The sequence below is a fragment of the Zosterops lateralis genome (genome assembly GCF_965231275.1).
Source record: "Zosterops lateralis genome assembly, chromosome: 4".
NCBI classification, from domain to species: domain Eukaryota; kingdom Metazoa; phylum Chordata; class Aves; order Passeriformes; family Zosteropidae; genus Zosterops; species Zosterops lateralis.
In genome coordinates, this window is record NC_139765.1 from 62095675 (window position 1) to 62112773 (window position 17099).

A 17099-nucleotide genomic window follows, 5' to 3' on the forward strand; every position below is an offset into this window, starting at 1 on the left:
ACAAGGAATTCAGGTATCTCAAATTGCAGTGAGGAGGCTGTTAATCTGTAAAAAATCCAGAGTTGCAAGCCAGCAGCTTCATTTGAAGAAAATTCATCTCTTAATTTTTACTGAAATAAGAAAATGGGTAAGACTTTGATCCATCTCCTCCATATGTAAGGAAATACAGTTTTGCTTGCCTTGCATCCTCTTGATTTCATACTGATTTTATTAATTATGTATCTTTTGTACTGAAAAATTCTAAAGATCTTTCAAATAGTCAACTTTTTTGGGATGCTATGAAGACAACAGCTAAGCAAACTACTTTTCAACTGCAAGCAGATATAATTTAAAATTGTGTATATCAAGATTTTCCAACTTTGCTCCATTGTTGTGATTGTTATTACACTTCAAAAGAGAAATATTGGAGCTGGGGTGTTTCACATGTTAAACACAAGTGAGAAAACCAGCTGTAAAGACTAAAGAGCTGTTACAGCAGTAATCTCTAGCTGTTGGAAAAAAACATTAAACAAGAAACAAGTAATGAAAGTCCTCCCTGAAGTGTGAACTCCTTTTTGTGGTTTTTTTATGGATTCTGTAAAATGTTGGCAGACGAAGAGTGTAATAAAAACCATGAGTGTCCCCAGTTGTCTGCTCTGCCACAGTGCCAAATGTCTAACCCACCACCCTGAGCAGTCACAGAGACATCTGCTGCTTCTGAGGGGAAAAAAAAGGCTTTTTGGGACAACTGCTGCCTTGGTCACCAGTTTGAAGATTCTGGGCTACACATTCCCATGGCTCAGGTGTGGGGACACTGTCCCTTGCTAAGCACAAGGGCAGGAGGGGACAGTTCTTATCCCCCTGCAGCAAAGCTCCTCGTGCTGTCAGCAGCTCCCAGTTATGAGCCAAGTTAGTCCCCAGTGCATCACTTAGTTCAATTGTTTGGGTGGTAATTGCAGAAGTATTTGGATATGTCACTGGCTGTTCTGAAAACCCTGACTATGGAAAATGAAGCTCTTCTAAAATAAATCACACTTTTACATGATGAGACCACCTTTGTCAGTACATTTCTGTGCACATGAGGCTATTTTTCACCTCCATTTCCAAAGATGAATTAACTCACTTTCAATGAGTTTGAGGAAAAAAGGAATAACATTAAAAATTACAGTTAGCTAATTTCACAGACAAAAACCAGCATAACAACAACTAAGTGTTATCAAATGTTTTCAATTTACACTTGGCACAATTATTTCCATGCTTGACTTAAGAACTGTGCAGATGCCAAACCAAAGAAGTAAGCACACGGAGAGCAAGTTGTTGAAATTATAAAAAGATTAAATAACATTTCTGAAAGCTTTTTTCCTCTTTGGAGACCCGAGTAAGGCTACAAAGCATCACTTTGGTAGCCAGTTAAGAGTATAAAGCCAAAACACTGTAACTCAACCTGTGTACAGCATTTAGATTCAGTTTTTCATTTTATAGAGGATGTCTGAAATGAGTCTAAGTTTAGGTGAGCATATACACTAATTTGTTTAAAGAAGTGCTTTGATTAATAATAATTTATATCAGCATTTCATAATTATCCTAATTAAAATGGCAACACACTTGCAATAAGCAGGCTAATAGCAGGGGAAGCTTATTCTTAATGCATGTTGGATACTGGACTGCTTGACATTTTTACTGTTATGGTTTTGCCTCATTTCAGTTTCCATGGTCTAGAAAATCTTAATGGATTTCCCTAAGTGCATATAAAACTATAGACAAAAGTACATTGATATGATTTCCATGGTCAGTTTAAAGGCTTCTGCTGAAAGAGATGAGCTCTCTGGTCTCTGTGTGGGGGGTGCTGCCAACACCTCAGGGACTGATCCCACAAGGACTCCCAGTTCACACAGCTCTCTCTGTAGGGGACTGGAATTGTGACATGAGAACTACTGCATTTCTGTGCAGCTGTTTGGTTTAGGGCAGTGTTTTGACAGTGTTTCTTGATATTGTATAATTTCCTATGTATCTCACTCTTTTCAATTAACATCAGAACAAATTTGATTCTAACCTGTATTTTACACAAGCTATCCTGCTTGTATTTACCCCTTTTTGTTAAAGATACTCTTTATTCTGAAGCAGTTTTAGTGTTTCTCATCTGTCTCATTCAGGAGCGTCTGCCTGGGACGTGTGCACCAGCAGCCAGAGGTTTAATTAAAATAAGAGGTGGTAAGGAAGACACCCTGAAATTTAGTTGTAATGCTTTGGAAGGTGTGCTCACCACAGCTATGGTGGAACTCTTTAATGTCTCTGTGTGAATGGTGACAAAACAAGTGACAGGGACAACACCCTCCCTGTAATGCCCATCAGCAGCACGACTGTGGGAGCTGACACAGAGCCAGCCTCTGAATTTCATGCACCCTGCAATTTCCTCAGCTGACAAATGGGTATGAGATAGCAGCAGCAAACCTCCAAACATTAGTCACACTGCTTTCCAACAAGCAACAATTACATGTAATAGGTACTCTGTCATCTTGCTCCAGCTGAATTTTATGAAGAATTCACTAATAAAAACTTGGCTTATGCTTACAAGCACAACATGCTACTTCAGAAAGCACAGCAAACAAGTTCAGCTTGACCTGAGTTTAGTGGCATGTTGACAGCTCTTAAAGTTTGCTGCACATTTATAAGTTTATTTGTCAGTTTTTAAATCATGTTGGGCTATGAGTTCTTTCACCAGTTTTATATGTCCAATATAAAGATCAGAAATATGAACTGTCTTAATTATTAACAATGGTGGAAGTGCACATATCAAGATATTCAGCTATTTATACAGCTATCCAGACTGATTAGCCTAATACATCTTGCTAAGCCTGCTGCATGGAGAAAAGGGATGTACTCCTAGGTGACTGGCATTTCACAGAGGTTCTAGTCAAGTTCCTTGAACCAAACCCAAGCCCTAGGATTTACTCTAGTTAAAGAACAAAGAAACACTACTCTTCCACTTCTCAAAGCCCCTAAAAGCAAGAGGTGAAAATATGATTATGACTTACGTGAAGTTTGAGTGAACTTAATATACGATTGACTTGGGATCAATACTGGCATAGAAGTAAGATGAACTTGGTTTTAAAGCCTGTGAAGTTGAGACAGTGCCATGAGGTGCCTCAAATTCTCACTCTAGAGTCAGCACAATCCAGTTTCCATTAGGGACTGGTATACAGGGACACCCATGGCCTCGTGTGCATGTTGTGGCACCTCTAACATCAATTGAGACAAAATCACTGATTTGGACTAAGGTGGATGGGTCACCTTTACTTAACCTGGAAAAGAGATGTCCATTAAAATGTGCATTTTTCTCATCCACCGATTGAGGGGAGCTGAAGATGACCTTCACACTCGTAGGCCCACTCTAGTTTACCAGCCTATGTACACATGGGTAGATTTGTACCTGGATTTCAGCCTGGAATTGGATGTCAGTTGACTATTGCTGCAATACAGGCTGTGAAATGTTCTTCCTTCAACGCAGATGCCATTTTCCCCATCAGGCCCAGAAACAGAGTCTGAGGATTCACTCTCACAGTAGTGGAACTTGAGACATCTGAGGAAAAAGCAGCGTTATCTGCATACAGGAAATCTTTTCTTTGTTGCTGTTGAGATGACAACGAACTGCGCTTTGCCTGGTTTACAATTTCAAAACAAACAAAGGAGGAGACGGCCCAAGTGCCAGGAGCTTATTCTGAGGCTGATCAGTGGCAGCTCAAATGAAAATGCTTTGTGGAACAAAAAAATCTAAACTTAAAACCTTGTTTGCCTGCTATACACCGTGTACAGAACTCCTCAGAGCAGTTTCACCCGGCTGCCATCTGCCACGCTGGGTTTAATGTGGCAGCGACTCTGCTCTCCCCGCGGCAATCGGGAGACCCGAGGTGTGACTGACCAGAGCAGGAGCCCGGCAATAGAACACTCCGAGAAACTTCTGTGCATTTCCACAGCGCTTCCTGCTGATGCCAGAACTTGGTGAGAATTCAGGAGCAGAATGTCAGTCTGCTGCTGAGCCGCGGTTACGGCAGCTTTAGTGGCCACAGGCAGGGGTGGGGGGCTCCTGTTGGGAGCTCAATCCCTTCCCCGAGGCCCGGTGGTCGGTGATCCCCGTGACAGGGCCCCGGCTGTCCTGGCCCCGGCTGTCCCGGCACTCGCACGGCCCGGCCGCCTCTGCCTTCCCCCCACCGGCCCCTCCGGAGCTCCCGAGCGTTATCTGACTCCCGTCAAGGATGAGGGAGAGCAGGGAGAACTGGGGTTCACACAGCACCGAACGAACAAGCCCCCGGGACATGCCGAGGGACAGGTTCATCGCCTCCCGGGGCACATCAACCGGGAACGGCGCTAGTCCAGACCTTCCTTATTCCCGAACAAGCGCGCTTCCCAGGAACAGCTCGCGGGGTCGGGGAGATCCCGTCAGCCGCTCCCAGGGCGGAGAAGCCCATAACCTGAGGTGTTAACGAAAGCCCCGGGATGCGCCGGGGTCCAAACCTTCCTTATTCCCAAACGCACGCCTTTCCCGGGAGCGCCGCCTCCCCCCGTCCCCGCTCCCCTCACGCCGCTCCCGCGCGCACCCGACAGCGCCCCCGCCGCGCGCGCCCTACGCACTCAGCCGAGCCACCGCCCCCAATGCCCTGACAGCCCGCCCCCTCTCCCCGCACTGCGATTGGTCGCTCTCACTGTCTGTCCGGCATCTCCCCGGCCCATTGGGCGAGGCCGTGCCGCTGCCCTGCCCTCGGAGCTGTCGGTTGGGGCGAGCCGAGAGTAAATAGACGCCGGAGCCCAAGATGGCGGAGCTGCCCAGTCCGGGTCGTGGCGCCGCGCCCCCCGAGCAGGAGCTGCTGGGCGCCAGGACGGCCCCGGACGCCAAAGGTTCCCGCGGATCCCAGCCGGCCGCCAAGAAGGTGAAGGGAGCCGAGGAGCGGAGCCTGAAGGGCGCTAAGCGCGTCAACGGTGAAGGGGGCGGCGGTGGCGGGAGCGCCAAGCAGCCGCTGCCCGCGGTCGTGCCCAGCTACAGCGGCCCCGGGCCCTGGGGCTTCGCCGCGCTGCCCTCGGGCCCCTCGGCGGGCGCGGGGGGCTTTGCCTTCCCCTCCCCGCTGTCCCGGAAGCTGCTGCCGCCCGCGGTGCTGCTGCCGCCGTCCGCCTCCCCCTCCTCGTCCCACCAGCACCGCCACCACCGGCACCGCCTGGCGCTGGCGGCCGAGGCGGGAGGCGGCGGCAGCGCCAAGCCCAAGAGACCCAAGGAAAAGCGGGACAAGGAGAGGAGGAAGCACGGGGCGCTGCCCGTGGTGGCGGCGGCGGGAGATGGCGGCGGGGCCCTGAGCCGGGAGGAGAACGGGGAGGTGAAGCTGCTGTTCCCCAAAGGTGAGCGGCGGGGCAGCGGGGCCGGGAGGGAGGGCTGGAGGGGCAGAGGGTGCAGGGCCTCAGCTCGCCAGAGCCGCTCGGCGGCAAAGGGAGGGGGACGTGACCCGGGCCGGGGGTGCGGGCGGCCCTGGACCCGCTCTCACATCGCCGGCGTTGTGTAAGTTCGTGGGGAAGGCTCAGTCCGCCGTCAATCCTGTCAAAAAAGGGGGTGTGGAATTAGCGATGGCGTCAGCCAGAAGCTGCCAGAGGCCTTAGGTTTTCTTACCTATTAGGGAAATGAGGATGCCGAGTAATTTATTAGAAATGTGCGAACGAAACCGAATTCGGGGAAAAAACGCAGAACGTGTTGCAAAGAATCGACGTAATTTCAAAATTAAGTCGTGAATCATCTCGTTTCATAGGCTAGTAATTTTTACAGGCTAAGTCATTGAGTACTAGAGAGCGTGCAGTTTAAATTTAGATTCTTGGACTTCTGAAATCTCATGTAGTTGCTGCTTCAGGCTTTATTTCTTGAAGCTCACATCTCCCAAGGAATGCTGGAGGCCTTCAGGTGAAGGGGAGGAGTGCTGGGCTGGTTCATTACTGGGGCTCACAGAAATGGCCATACGAGATAGGACAAGATGTCAGGCAGGAGTCTTGCTTGGATTCCTGCTGAGATCAACAGTAAATCTTGGGAGCTAAAAGACAATACATGAATATCTGACGACAGTACAAGAATACAGGCTTTTATTCCTAGTGTGTCCTTTCCCAGTCTCCAGTGACCTTAAACCAGATGTTGATACATTTATATTTGCATTGAAATATGAGGAATTTGAGACATGCACCTAGTTTAATCAAATTTCTTTTAAAGGAAAGATAAATTACTGTTGTGTAAATTTAGGTTACTTTGATTGTAGCCTATACCTGTAATTACAGGATCAGCCAAGCTTGTAGAGAAATATCAATATGCCTTTTTGTCTATTGATTATGTTGTCTGGGCTGCCTTACTTCATTTTCCACTAATTTCCATGAGTATCTTAGTCTATGATTCACTTACCATTGAGGTTGGTTTTTTTTTTTTAAATTTACTTGGATTTTGATTGGTGGGTTTTAAGTATGTAATTTCAGTGCTTTCAAGTGTTTCATTTTAGAGCTTTTTTTCCCCCCTTCGTTTCTGTTCAAAAGGTGACTTGAAAAAAAGCCTTTAGAAATGATGCTCAGTACCCACTTGATGCTGGTGAGGTAATTTTGTCTTCAAGGAGAGCTGCTAAGAAATTCACCCAATATCCTTCTTGCAAAGCTCTGTAATTAATAACCATATTTGCTCAGATTGCCATAGTGTCCTACCAGTGTTAAAGAGTCATGTTACTAAATCTTGGACCATATTACAATAGCAAGATGAAATATTCTTTCACATTGGTAAAAGAAATTGACACCGATAGTGTGAACTGAATAATTGATGTGATTTGTCTTTAGAAAGGAGATTGTGCACCTTGTATCTGGAAGATACTTTTTTCAGAGGTTATATACTCAAAGGCACAAATTCTTTGGGGTTTTTTTTAGCTCCTGAGTGTTCAAAACCTTACATTTATTCCTTGAAAACTTATCTACATGCAACAAATAAATTTTCGAAGGCAAATGATATCTGTTTGGCATCTGAGTCTACAGATTTTTGTTTAGAGGAAGTAGTTTCTAAACCTCAATTTTTGTGGCAAAATTTCCTATCTAAAAGAAGAACTTTATTTTAATTAAACAGTATATTTCTGCAGAGAAGGCTGTGAGAAAGTGAAGGATACACTGAGTCTTCTGCTGAGAGCTGCCAGCCTTTCAAAAGTGATTCAGTATTTGACTGTAGATTAAAGAACAGGTTTGTGCTGTTAATCCTGTGAATAATTTACTTTGCAGAGAGGAAAGGGAAAAATGCAGTTATGATGCAGGGAGAAAAGAATGGCTGGGGGGCAGGCACATGGAATCCTAAGTACAGGGGAAAGCTAAGAATGCCATTAAGGTGGGTGGGTGGCATAGTCAGGACTTGTGCATTGGGAGTGCTGAAGCTACGGACTGGAGAAAGATACCAGAGGGGCTGTGGTTGCAGCATATAATGAGTGAACGTGGAATGAATTGGAAATACTGAGAGGAAAGGAGAAGAGCAGGCAAAAGCAGTTTGGAGGGGATTCTGCTCTTGTTTTGGGGCAAAAGATTACACTTAGGTGCTGTAGGAAAGGCCAGGAAGGTTAGAGGAAGGTAGGGTAGAAGGAGAATGGAGATTTAAGGCAGCCTACAGATATAGGTAAATTTAGACCATTTGAGGTAAATATGAAAAACTGAAAGGCTTGAACATACAGAATATATGAGGGGCGTGGAAGTAGGAATAAAATATTCTCCTTTAGGTGTAATGAGGTGAGTTTGTAGAAGCTGTGATCTGTGCATTCTAAAAATCAAACTCATGCAGGCAAGTGCAGCCTCTTGCTCCTGGAGTCTGCAGTTAGACAACCTTTTTTTGCTTTTGGTGCAGTGGAAAAGGAGCAGCAGTGTGGAATTGATGGTATTGACCATTTTTCTCTCCTAGCCTTCAGAACTGATACACGTGCCAGTGTTACACTTGCCAGAAGGAAAACTGTGCCAGAGGGGAGACTAGAGGTATAGAGAGGCAGAAATACTAAGAGATAAACAGGTGGAATGGGTGTGAGAGTTCATTGGTTGTTTTGAGGTTCTGAAAATGAAACAAGTCCATCCTCCTGTTGGCAGCCAAAATGGAGATATATTGCAGGTGGGTACATGGGATGGAGTGGAATTCCCAGTACCTTTGAATGAGGAGGAGTCATGTTTCTGGTCACTAAGCTGTGTGCTTTGCTGCACAGAGCTCTTAGGGTGTGAGGAGAAAAAGCTTTACCTCTATGAGAGAGACTGGAGGCCTGCACAGATCTCAGTACTAGAGAAAATGAGGAGCAGAGCTAGGGGAATCAGGAGAAAAATGGCAAAATTTATCTCATGAGATTGTTAGGACTGTGGTATAGACAAAATAATACAGGGAATCGGGGTGTGCGGCGATGGGGAGTGAATGAATGTGAGATCTGGCCTTGAGAGTAGTAGCAATTGCATTCTCCTAATTTTAGTTTAATTACTGTAACGATGGTAGGGGTATTGACACTGAGGAGGAAATTTTGAGATTTTTCACCTTGCATTCAGAAAAGCTGATGATAGGAGCTGGTGTGTGTCCTTCACTTGCAGTAGTGATTATGAGGTAAGGGAGCCTAGTTCTGAGGCACCCTGATTTCCTAGCCAAGATGGATGATGTGTCTAAAAACTTATATTTTCTTCAAGTCTTCCTTTAAAGACTTTTCTGGTCTTTTAATTGCAAAGAGCTTTTAAGTTGCAGAGTCATAACCAGGCCTTAGAGCTTGTGATTCCATTAAATGAATGGAGTTCAGTGACCCCTTCAGAGATGATCTGCCATGCAGAGAACCTGAAAGAGCCTTTTGCCGGATGCATGATTTATTCTGCAGATAACGAGGTTTAGGCTGTTTAAACTGAGCTTAAATTTCACTTGTCATGTACGTTCTGATAGTGGAACTAAAGTTGTGCAATGTTTTTGTTTTTAAAACACAGCGTCAGTCTGACAGAAGTGATTGCTGTTCATGCTGTGGCTGCTGATTCAGTTAGTCATTTAACTGATACTCTGCTCTAGCAGTCCATAGTTGAAATTGTTTTCATAACAGTGCAAAGCTCAGCTCAGCCACTCCCACTTGATTAGACAACGCCTGTCCAAATCTTTGGTTTTGGTCCCTGTGCTTGCTGTAAGGTATAATAGAATGGCATGATCCATCTTTTCTGCTTTTCTTGCAGTTTCTCTGTACAATTTCTCTTTCCATGCCCTTTTTTTTTTTCCTCAGTTATCCATTTTGCTGATAAGATTGCCTCAGTGTGCAGGCAGTTGCAAAATGAGATTGACATCTTTTGACTTGCAGATGGGGATTCCCCATATGAGCAGGAAAGCTGAATATGGTGCTGTAGCTCTTGTTTTTAATATTAGTCTACTTTTTTTTTTTAACTCTCCCTCCTTTGCTTCCCCCTCCCCACCCCCCTTCTTTCTCCTGCCGTCTTTGAAGGATAGATTAGATTTCAGATGAACATTTAGCAATGATTTTTCTGGTAACTGTTACCTTGTATTGTGTGATTCTTCTGGGATTTTAGCATTTAAGAAGCTACACTTTTTGGTCTTAATAGTTTTGGTCTGCTTCCAGTGGGATACTCATTTCATAGTCTGTTACCAAAGCAGGTTGAGGGAAGTTTTGGATCTTCTTTTTCCCTGCTTTAGAACTGGAACCATTCATCTTGCATGTTAGGATGTCTTTCATTTTTTCTTCTGCTAAATGTTTCCTTCTTCTGTTAACTTCTATTTCCCTTTTTTTTTTCTTTTTCCTCGTGTTACGTGACTTGACTCACTTCCCCCTCCTGTCAGTTGATTTTTTTTTTTAATATAGCAGTCATTTTCATGATTATGAGGCCTCCTGACCACTCTGAATTCTTCAATATACTTCTGTTTAGATACCCTGCTGTAAGCAGCAATGTCTAGAAGGTTTTAAGTATGATATTGAGGAGGAAGGGGGACTTCTCAAATTTCTGTTGCTGTTTGAGATTTCCATGCAGTTCAGTTTTCAGAGCTGGTAGTGACATAATGTAAGTATGCAATGTTGAGATAAATTTGGAGCAGTGCATCTTTTTCTTAAGGGACCCTGGCCCCTTTTTGATAAGATAACCTGAAGCTTGCTAGGCAGAACAAAATCTTTCTAAGCGGGAGAACCATGCCCTTCCTGTACCCCAGAATCCAGCTTCATGTGTAATTTATGCAGCAGAAACTTACTCTGATTTTAGAATACTAAATAATTTTTCTTAGTTGACACAAGATCAGGAGGCTGAAGCATTTGATCTGAAACCTCTTGAAGAGGCCTCGTTTGCAGCTGTCACATTCTCTGTTGCTGATTTCTGATGCAATGCCTCAGTGCCTGAGCTTAAACTTGGCTCATGCAGTTCTGCGTGTAGAAGATCTCCCTGGAAGTGCAAAGCTTAAAGGAACTGGGAACTGTAAAGATCATATTTCAGTTTTTTGGAAGTGTTTTAATTCTGAAAGGGATCTGTCTTCCTTTCCATTCATTGAAGAGCTTAGGGAAGTGTTCTTGCCTGATAAGAGGATTTCTTTAGTTGTATCTTGGATTTTAAACTTAAATTACTGAAAAAGGTGTCAGCCATTTATTCCTGGTTGCTGGGATGTGAAACCTATCCCTTTTCTGATGATTTTTTTGTATCCTGGAAATACTATATGGATTTTTCCACATTCATTAAATTGGGAAACCTGCTCTGCAGTGTCAATTGTAGGATTAAATAAGTGCAGGTGTCAAAGCTGTTAGCGTGGTGATATTAAATGTACTTCATGTACCTGCATAACCAGTTAAACATGGCTTCTGGAGGTTTTATTTTATGGGTGTTTGTTCAGAGTGAGGAGAGTGCTGATGGAAGGGATGGGAACTGATGTTCTTGTATGCCCCTCCCTATTCCCCCTTCCTTTCAGTTACTCTGCTGGTGGTGTTACCCATATTGATGGTGTCCCTTAGCAGTAGTCTGTAAATATTTTGCCCCATGTGCAGTGACAGCCCTTAAATCAAACAGAGCAGAGAGAGGCAGAATACTTTGAACATAATCTATGACTGACTACTAATGTGAGTTACCATCTGGAAAATGATGCAAAGCAGCTGCAGCTTTTGGCATCTGACAGGGTTGTTCAGCTCTCCTCTTTCGGTGCTGAAATGGACTTGCTTGTTTGAGCTCCTGCATGGGCTTCAAGGTGCAAATTTCCCAAGTGTCAGCCAACACATTGCATGTAGCCCATCCACTAACGAGCACTTCCCACTTCCCGCTCATTCTCTATGCTCTTAGTTCACCTTTTTGTCTATAAAAAGCTTGCAGTAGAGGCAAAGATCTGATTAGATTTCTGAAATCAGGATGGTGTGATCTTTGAATTTGTGTTCCTGTATTTACTGCTTAGGAACTCGTGGTAGTCATTATGAGAAGGTATCTCCTGAGTTGGGAAACTAAGAACTTTTACTGTAGCCTTTGGTTGTAAATGGCTATGTATTGTATAAATACAATGTGTATCCATTTCTTTTATTTATATACTTAACCTAACATCCAGAAAAAATAGTTTTGGAATTTGAGGAGCAAATATGCATATAGTTTTTTAATTAGTTCAGTTCACGGTGTAAAGTGAAAGTATTTTTCAGATGCCCTTTAGAAAGGTGAGATGGCACACACCATAATAAAATTCTTTGTCTATATGTAGCACTTCTTTTATTTTAATGTACTGCAGTTGCAGCATTTCTTTTGTATGTGGGTGTACTGTTCCTGTAATGTGCAATGCAAAGAATATGGACTTTATGGTGATACTCTTTACTGTGAACTTGAATGAGACATGTAGAAATCTCTTAATTCCTTGGGAGTTGTATTTTCTCTAAGCAGGAATCCTTATTCCTACAAAGCTCTGTATTTTAAAAAGTACAGACTGGTTTATTGAGTAGAGTTGGGTTTGCATGGCAAGGCTTTGGTAGCAGGGGAGAGAGAGGAGTGGCTTCTGTGAGAAGCTGCCAGTGACGGTGGTAGCATTTCTGGGATTATTTTAAGAGGGGGAAAAAGTTACTGCACAGGACCAAGTGCCGCTGGAGAGGTGAGTTGAGAATATCTGTGAGAAACAGGCCTGCAGGCACCAGGTCAGTGCAGGAGGAGGGGCAGGAGGTGCTCCAGGTGCCAGAGCAGATTCCCCTGCAGCCCCTGGTGAGGCAGCTGTGCCCCTGCAGCCTGTGAGCTTTCAGGGAGGAAACCAGAAAATCTGTACATTCAAATTGAGCTTCTCAACTGTTCTTTACTTGCATCAGGCTCTGCACTGGTTTTGTTACAATACTGTGATTTCTAGAAGGGAAAATTTTTCCTGAACTTTCCTCAGCTGCATTTATATTGTATTTGCAGTCACTTAAGGTATGATTTACTTGTTGCTGTTTCTGGGGGATGTTAAAGAACACATTCATTGTTTCTTTTGTTGGTAAAGTTTCGCTATTGACTCTAATTGCTTTGTAGATGTGAGAATAAACTAGAGGCTCTTTAAAAGGTTCTCTGTCTTTATGTGTTGCTTCTGACAAAACTAGAAGATTCATTGGCCTGTGATGCTTTTCATGAGCTGACCGTAAAGGATTCTTTCAGTCTTTTGTCCTCTTTCAGCAAGACTCAACATTTGTATATGGTCTTCAATCTTGCTTTGATTTGTAAGTGATAGGAGAAGTCAAGTGTGCCTCTTAACCATACGAAAATGTGGAGATAAAATCTAGGTCTTCCCATGATAATTGTAATTCTGGCTGAGTTGATCATTCAGTAAAGGTTATAAATCAAGCCTGGTGTTACTGCCTACTCGCTGAGTGTCTGCTTTCAGAGTGTTACACTAACTCCTGTTGTACAGTTTACCCAATTTCATACTCAGGTTCCAGGGGATTTACAAATAAGAGGTTCCTTTTTGGGGAGAAGCAGGTTGTAGAGGAAGATTTATGTTTGTTTAACCTATTCCTAGAAAGGTTTGTGTTGCTTAGGAAAGCTTGTTTGGTTTCCATGGTCTGCTGTACACATAAATCTGCTTTGTCATCCATCCCATCCCACAGAAGTGAAAGGAAAAGGCTGTTCTTGGACATGATCGTTTCAGTCACTTAAAACTCAGATATCCTGTAAGTGCAGCTACCTTATTATGTTTGTGCCAGTCTATTTTCTGTTCTCTCCCCACTGCTGATCATGATCTGTAGAGAGGCAACAGACTTATCTCAATTGCCATCTATTTTGGTTTTTGTTTGACTTATTTTCTTAAGACTCTCCCTAGAATACATTCTTTGCTTCACCCTAAGAATTGTGAGGGTTTAAGTTCTGTATCCTTATTACAAGACTCCTCAGAAGATAGGTATGAATGCTGTGGAATCACTGTTAGAACATTCATTTTTGTGGATTACTGTCAGCTCTTTGCACCTTTATCAACATGCTTCCTGATTAGTTTGGTTAGGGGTCACTCTGTGTTGCCTTCTAGAGTTGAGAGCTTTCTTTGGTTTGGTTCTGAAATATTTCTGATTTGTTAGTAGTGAACATACTCGCTCCTTCAATTTTATGTGAATGCTTAAGGAAGAGTAATTGGATTTCTTTGCTTCCACTTGGGGTTTATAATGCAAGTACCATGAATAAAACATCAGGGCTGTCTCTCAGCTGTATTACTGAAGCATAACATTATGTAGAAGCTTGAAATCAGATTTCCTCTTTCCCTGTGGAGGTTAAAAAGCCCAGTGAGCTCCTGGAGCAGGTACTGGCTTCAGGCCAGGAAATAAGGCATGAAGTGCTGGCTGCAGTGCATATAAGCCTAGTAAAATCTGACTTCTTTAATGCTTGGCCTCATAAGTGAATCTCAACTTGGCTTGCAAAGATGGCTGCTTGAAATTATGAATTCCTCTAGGTCTAGTGTTTTACACGCAGCAAGTGTGCCTAAAGGCTCTGCTTTTTCATGTCAGGGATTTAAAAACCTGGGGTGACTTGACAAGAAGGTAAATGAATAATGACACTGCTCAGGTGAGCTGTTGGTGATTGTAGGTGAGCAGGGGAAGCACCAGTGAATTAAATCTCTTGTGTGAATACAGCACATCTTATGTTTTTATTAATTATATCTGATTATTAATGCATTCATTAGCTTGTGACTAATATAAAAGATATTTCAGTTGACAGATTAAGCCACCTTTCCCAGGTATTTGCAAAAGCCTTTAAGTTCAGAGTACCTATAGATAGTTATGAGGTTTTCAGGGTAGGTGTGCACCCAAGAAAATGCAAACTGTATTTTTCCCCAATTCTTATGAAATGCATGCAATTCCAATTTCAACAAATGAGCTGACTGCAGATGCAAAATAAGAGCAGAAGGTACAGGAGTAAGCAAAAATTATTATACATTTAACTTGCTGGGTTGTTGCATACAGTCACAGCATAACAAGCAAAACTTTTCTGAGTTAAAGAAGCTTATGTTGGATTACGCAACAGATAAATATTAGCTTTTCATATTGTAAGTACTGGGATTTCCTTGTAACTCCTCCTCTATATCCTCTTAATAGAGCTTGCATAAGAGTAATAGGAAACATGTATGTGACAATTAATTTTCTGTTCTTGCTTAATTGTGAAATATTTATGTTTCAGGTCAAATCAAAGACAAAGTTAAAGAAAGGGAAAAGAAGCAAAAAGAAAAGAAGAAGCACAAAATAATGAATGAAATCAAGAAAGAAAATGGAGAGATCAAATTACTGCAGAAAGGTAGGTTCAAACTATGTAATAGTTTTTCATTCTGGTGCTAGAAGTATTTGTGATTGGATACTGTGTTTTAATACTATGTTTTTCATTTAACTTATGCCATTTTTCCTGGTTAGTTGATACAGGAGTTGTGAATTAAAACCTGATGTTAATTTTTTTTGTCAGCTGTGCTAGGTACTGGAAATTAGAGATAAAACTGTCATCACAGTGTTGCATGTACAATAGTAGTAATAGGAAAGACCAGTACTTCCAGGAGCAATATTAGTGGTTCTTCAATAACTGCTGAGAAGATGTAGGTTATCCTTTTATATATTGTGGAGAAGAAAGATGGATGCGTGTTACATTTTATGTCTAACATCAATTGTACAAGACCGAGTAATTAAGGAGTTACAGTTCAGGAGCTTTGTCAAATACTAAGCAGTTTTATGCAACATGCAGTCTTAGTTTTGGCTAATTTCTTCAACTTTGTTTTCTGTAATGAAAGGTTGTTAAGGTTATATTCTCATGTGGCTTATGCATCCACTGAATCTTAGAACTGTACAATAGTTGAGGTTGGAGGGGATCCAAATCCAACTGCTCCAGGTATGATCAACTAGAGCAGGTTGCCCAGGATTATCAGACACTTTATCTCCAAGGGTGGAGGCAACAGTTTCTCTGGACAACTACATTCAGATTATATATACAGAAGGGTTCTTTTATAATGATGATGGTAAGAGACTGGAGCAGGTTGCCCAGAGAGGTGGTGAATATCCCATCCCTGGCAGCATTCAAGGTCAGGTCAAGGATTGGGCTCTGAGCAACCAGATGTAATTGTGAAGATGTTCCTGCTTATTGTGGGTTAGACTAGATGGTCTTTAAAGGTCCATTCCAATGCAAACTGTGTGTTTGTTGTATGATCTGTGAAGAAAGGCAGAGACTGCTGGGACTGACAGGCCCAGAGAACAGGAGGCTCAAGGGCTCTTCATCAGTGTGTGTAAAAACCTGATGAAAGGGAGCGAAGAAGATAATCAACCTTCTTCTGGGTTTGTTCCTTCTAGGTGTAGGGTTTTGCCCACGCTTCTTAACTTCACGAATCCCCCAAGTTTTCCCATTTCTACAGCCTCTTGAGGTCCCTCTTGCTGGCAGTGCAACTCTGTGATGCATTAACTCCTTCTTTCCAGTTTTGGATCAGCTGCAGCTTGCTGAGGGTGTGCTCTGTCCCATGATGCCATTAATGGAGAGACTGAACAATACTGACATAAGATACTAAGGTCTGGATTACTCCAGCCGTGACTGTTTCCAGCTGGAATTTGTGCTGCTGCTCACAGCCCTTTGAGCACAGCAGTTAAGCCAGTACTTGAACCACCTTACTCTTCACTTAGGTCATCTGTGTCAGATTTTCTGTGAGGGTATTGCTTATTTGAGTAGACCAAGCGCTTTTTAATCTGTTGTTTTCATTCTCTGCTTTTGAAGTTAGGAACAAATTTCTGATACGTTTTTCTGTTACCCTATATATTGTCAGATTTAATTTACAAGCCAGAAACTGAAACCCTGAAATTGAATCTTGAACTTCAGAATGCTCATGTGAGGTCAGAGGCACAGAACCTGGTAGTTTTTACATCACATATTATACTCTACACACAAGTAACTGTATTAAGAACAATGGCAGTTTAAAACCTTTGTTGTTCAGATCTCAAAGTATTGCCTTGAACTTGAGGACTGTGTAAGCCTGTGACTTCCTCTGAAAAGGGCACGTGTGACTAGTCTTTGCTGGGCATGGGAGGAAGTCAGTGGTTGAGATACTGGGCAACACTTAACTGCCATAACAGTGGGTTCTTTAGGCTTTGTTTGAATAGCAGCCTTTTACTAGGTCCTGTTTCTGTTGCCATTCAGCAGATGAGGTGCAAACGGCAAAGACAGCAAGTTGTCTTACACTGATCTAATGGATGATACCTAATGGGGCTGTTGAGCCTAAAATTGTGCTTTATTTTCAGGTTAATGTAAAAGTGTGCTTATGCCCAGGGACTCTGTTAGAACACCTCTGCTGAGAAGCTTATTTCCACAGTAAACAGTGCTACAAATTAGATGCTTTACCCCTATTTCATTTGACATTTTATCAGTCGAGTATGTTTTAGGTTTGCTTTAAGGTGTTGGCTGTTAAGTGTTTTGTAGAAGCTGTGTTTGGTTTGCCAATATCCTGCAAAATTGACTCCTATTTCAGGGAAAGAAGGGAGTGAGTTAGTAGAGCAGACAGTTTTTTAGAGAAGACAGATCATCTCTATAGGGTTTGTATCCTGTTCAGAACAGCAGCTTGGTGTCTTCTGTGGGCCTCTAAAATCTGACTGGTTGTGCTTGTATGTGCTGTGAGGTTTGTCTAACATTTCCTGAGCTGTCCTGCTGATCTAACTTTACAT

General features: G+C 42.9%; 1 protein-coding gene across 2 annotated transcripts in view; it reads left to right on the forward strand.

The window, feature by feature from the left end:
• The first annotated feature begins 4763 nt into the window (after positions 1–4763).
• RSBN1L (round spermatid basic protein 1 like) overlaps positions 4764–17099 on the forward strand; it is a 41306-nt gene continuing 28970 nt past the window's right edge. For both annotated transcript variants that reach the window (XM_083858757.1, XM_083858758.1), the window contains exons 1-2: positions 4764–5364; positions 14596–14709. In XM_083858757.1, the coding sequence (XP_083714883.1) occupies positions 4788–5364; positions 14596–14709 (691 nt within the window). In that variant the 5' untranslated portion in view covers positions 4764–4787. The remainder of the gene's footprint in view (positions 5365–14595; positions 14710–17099) is intronic.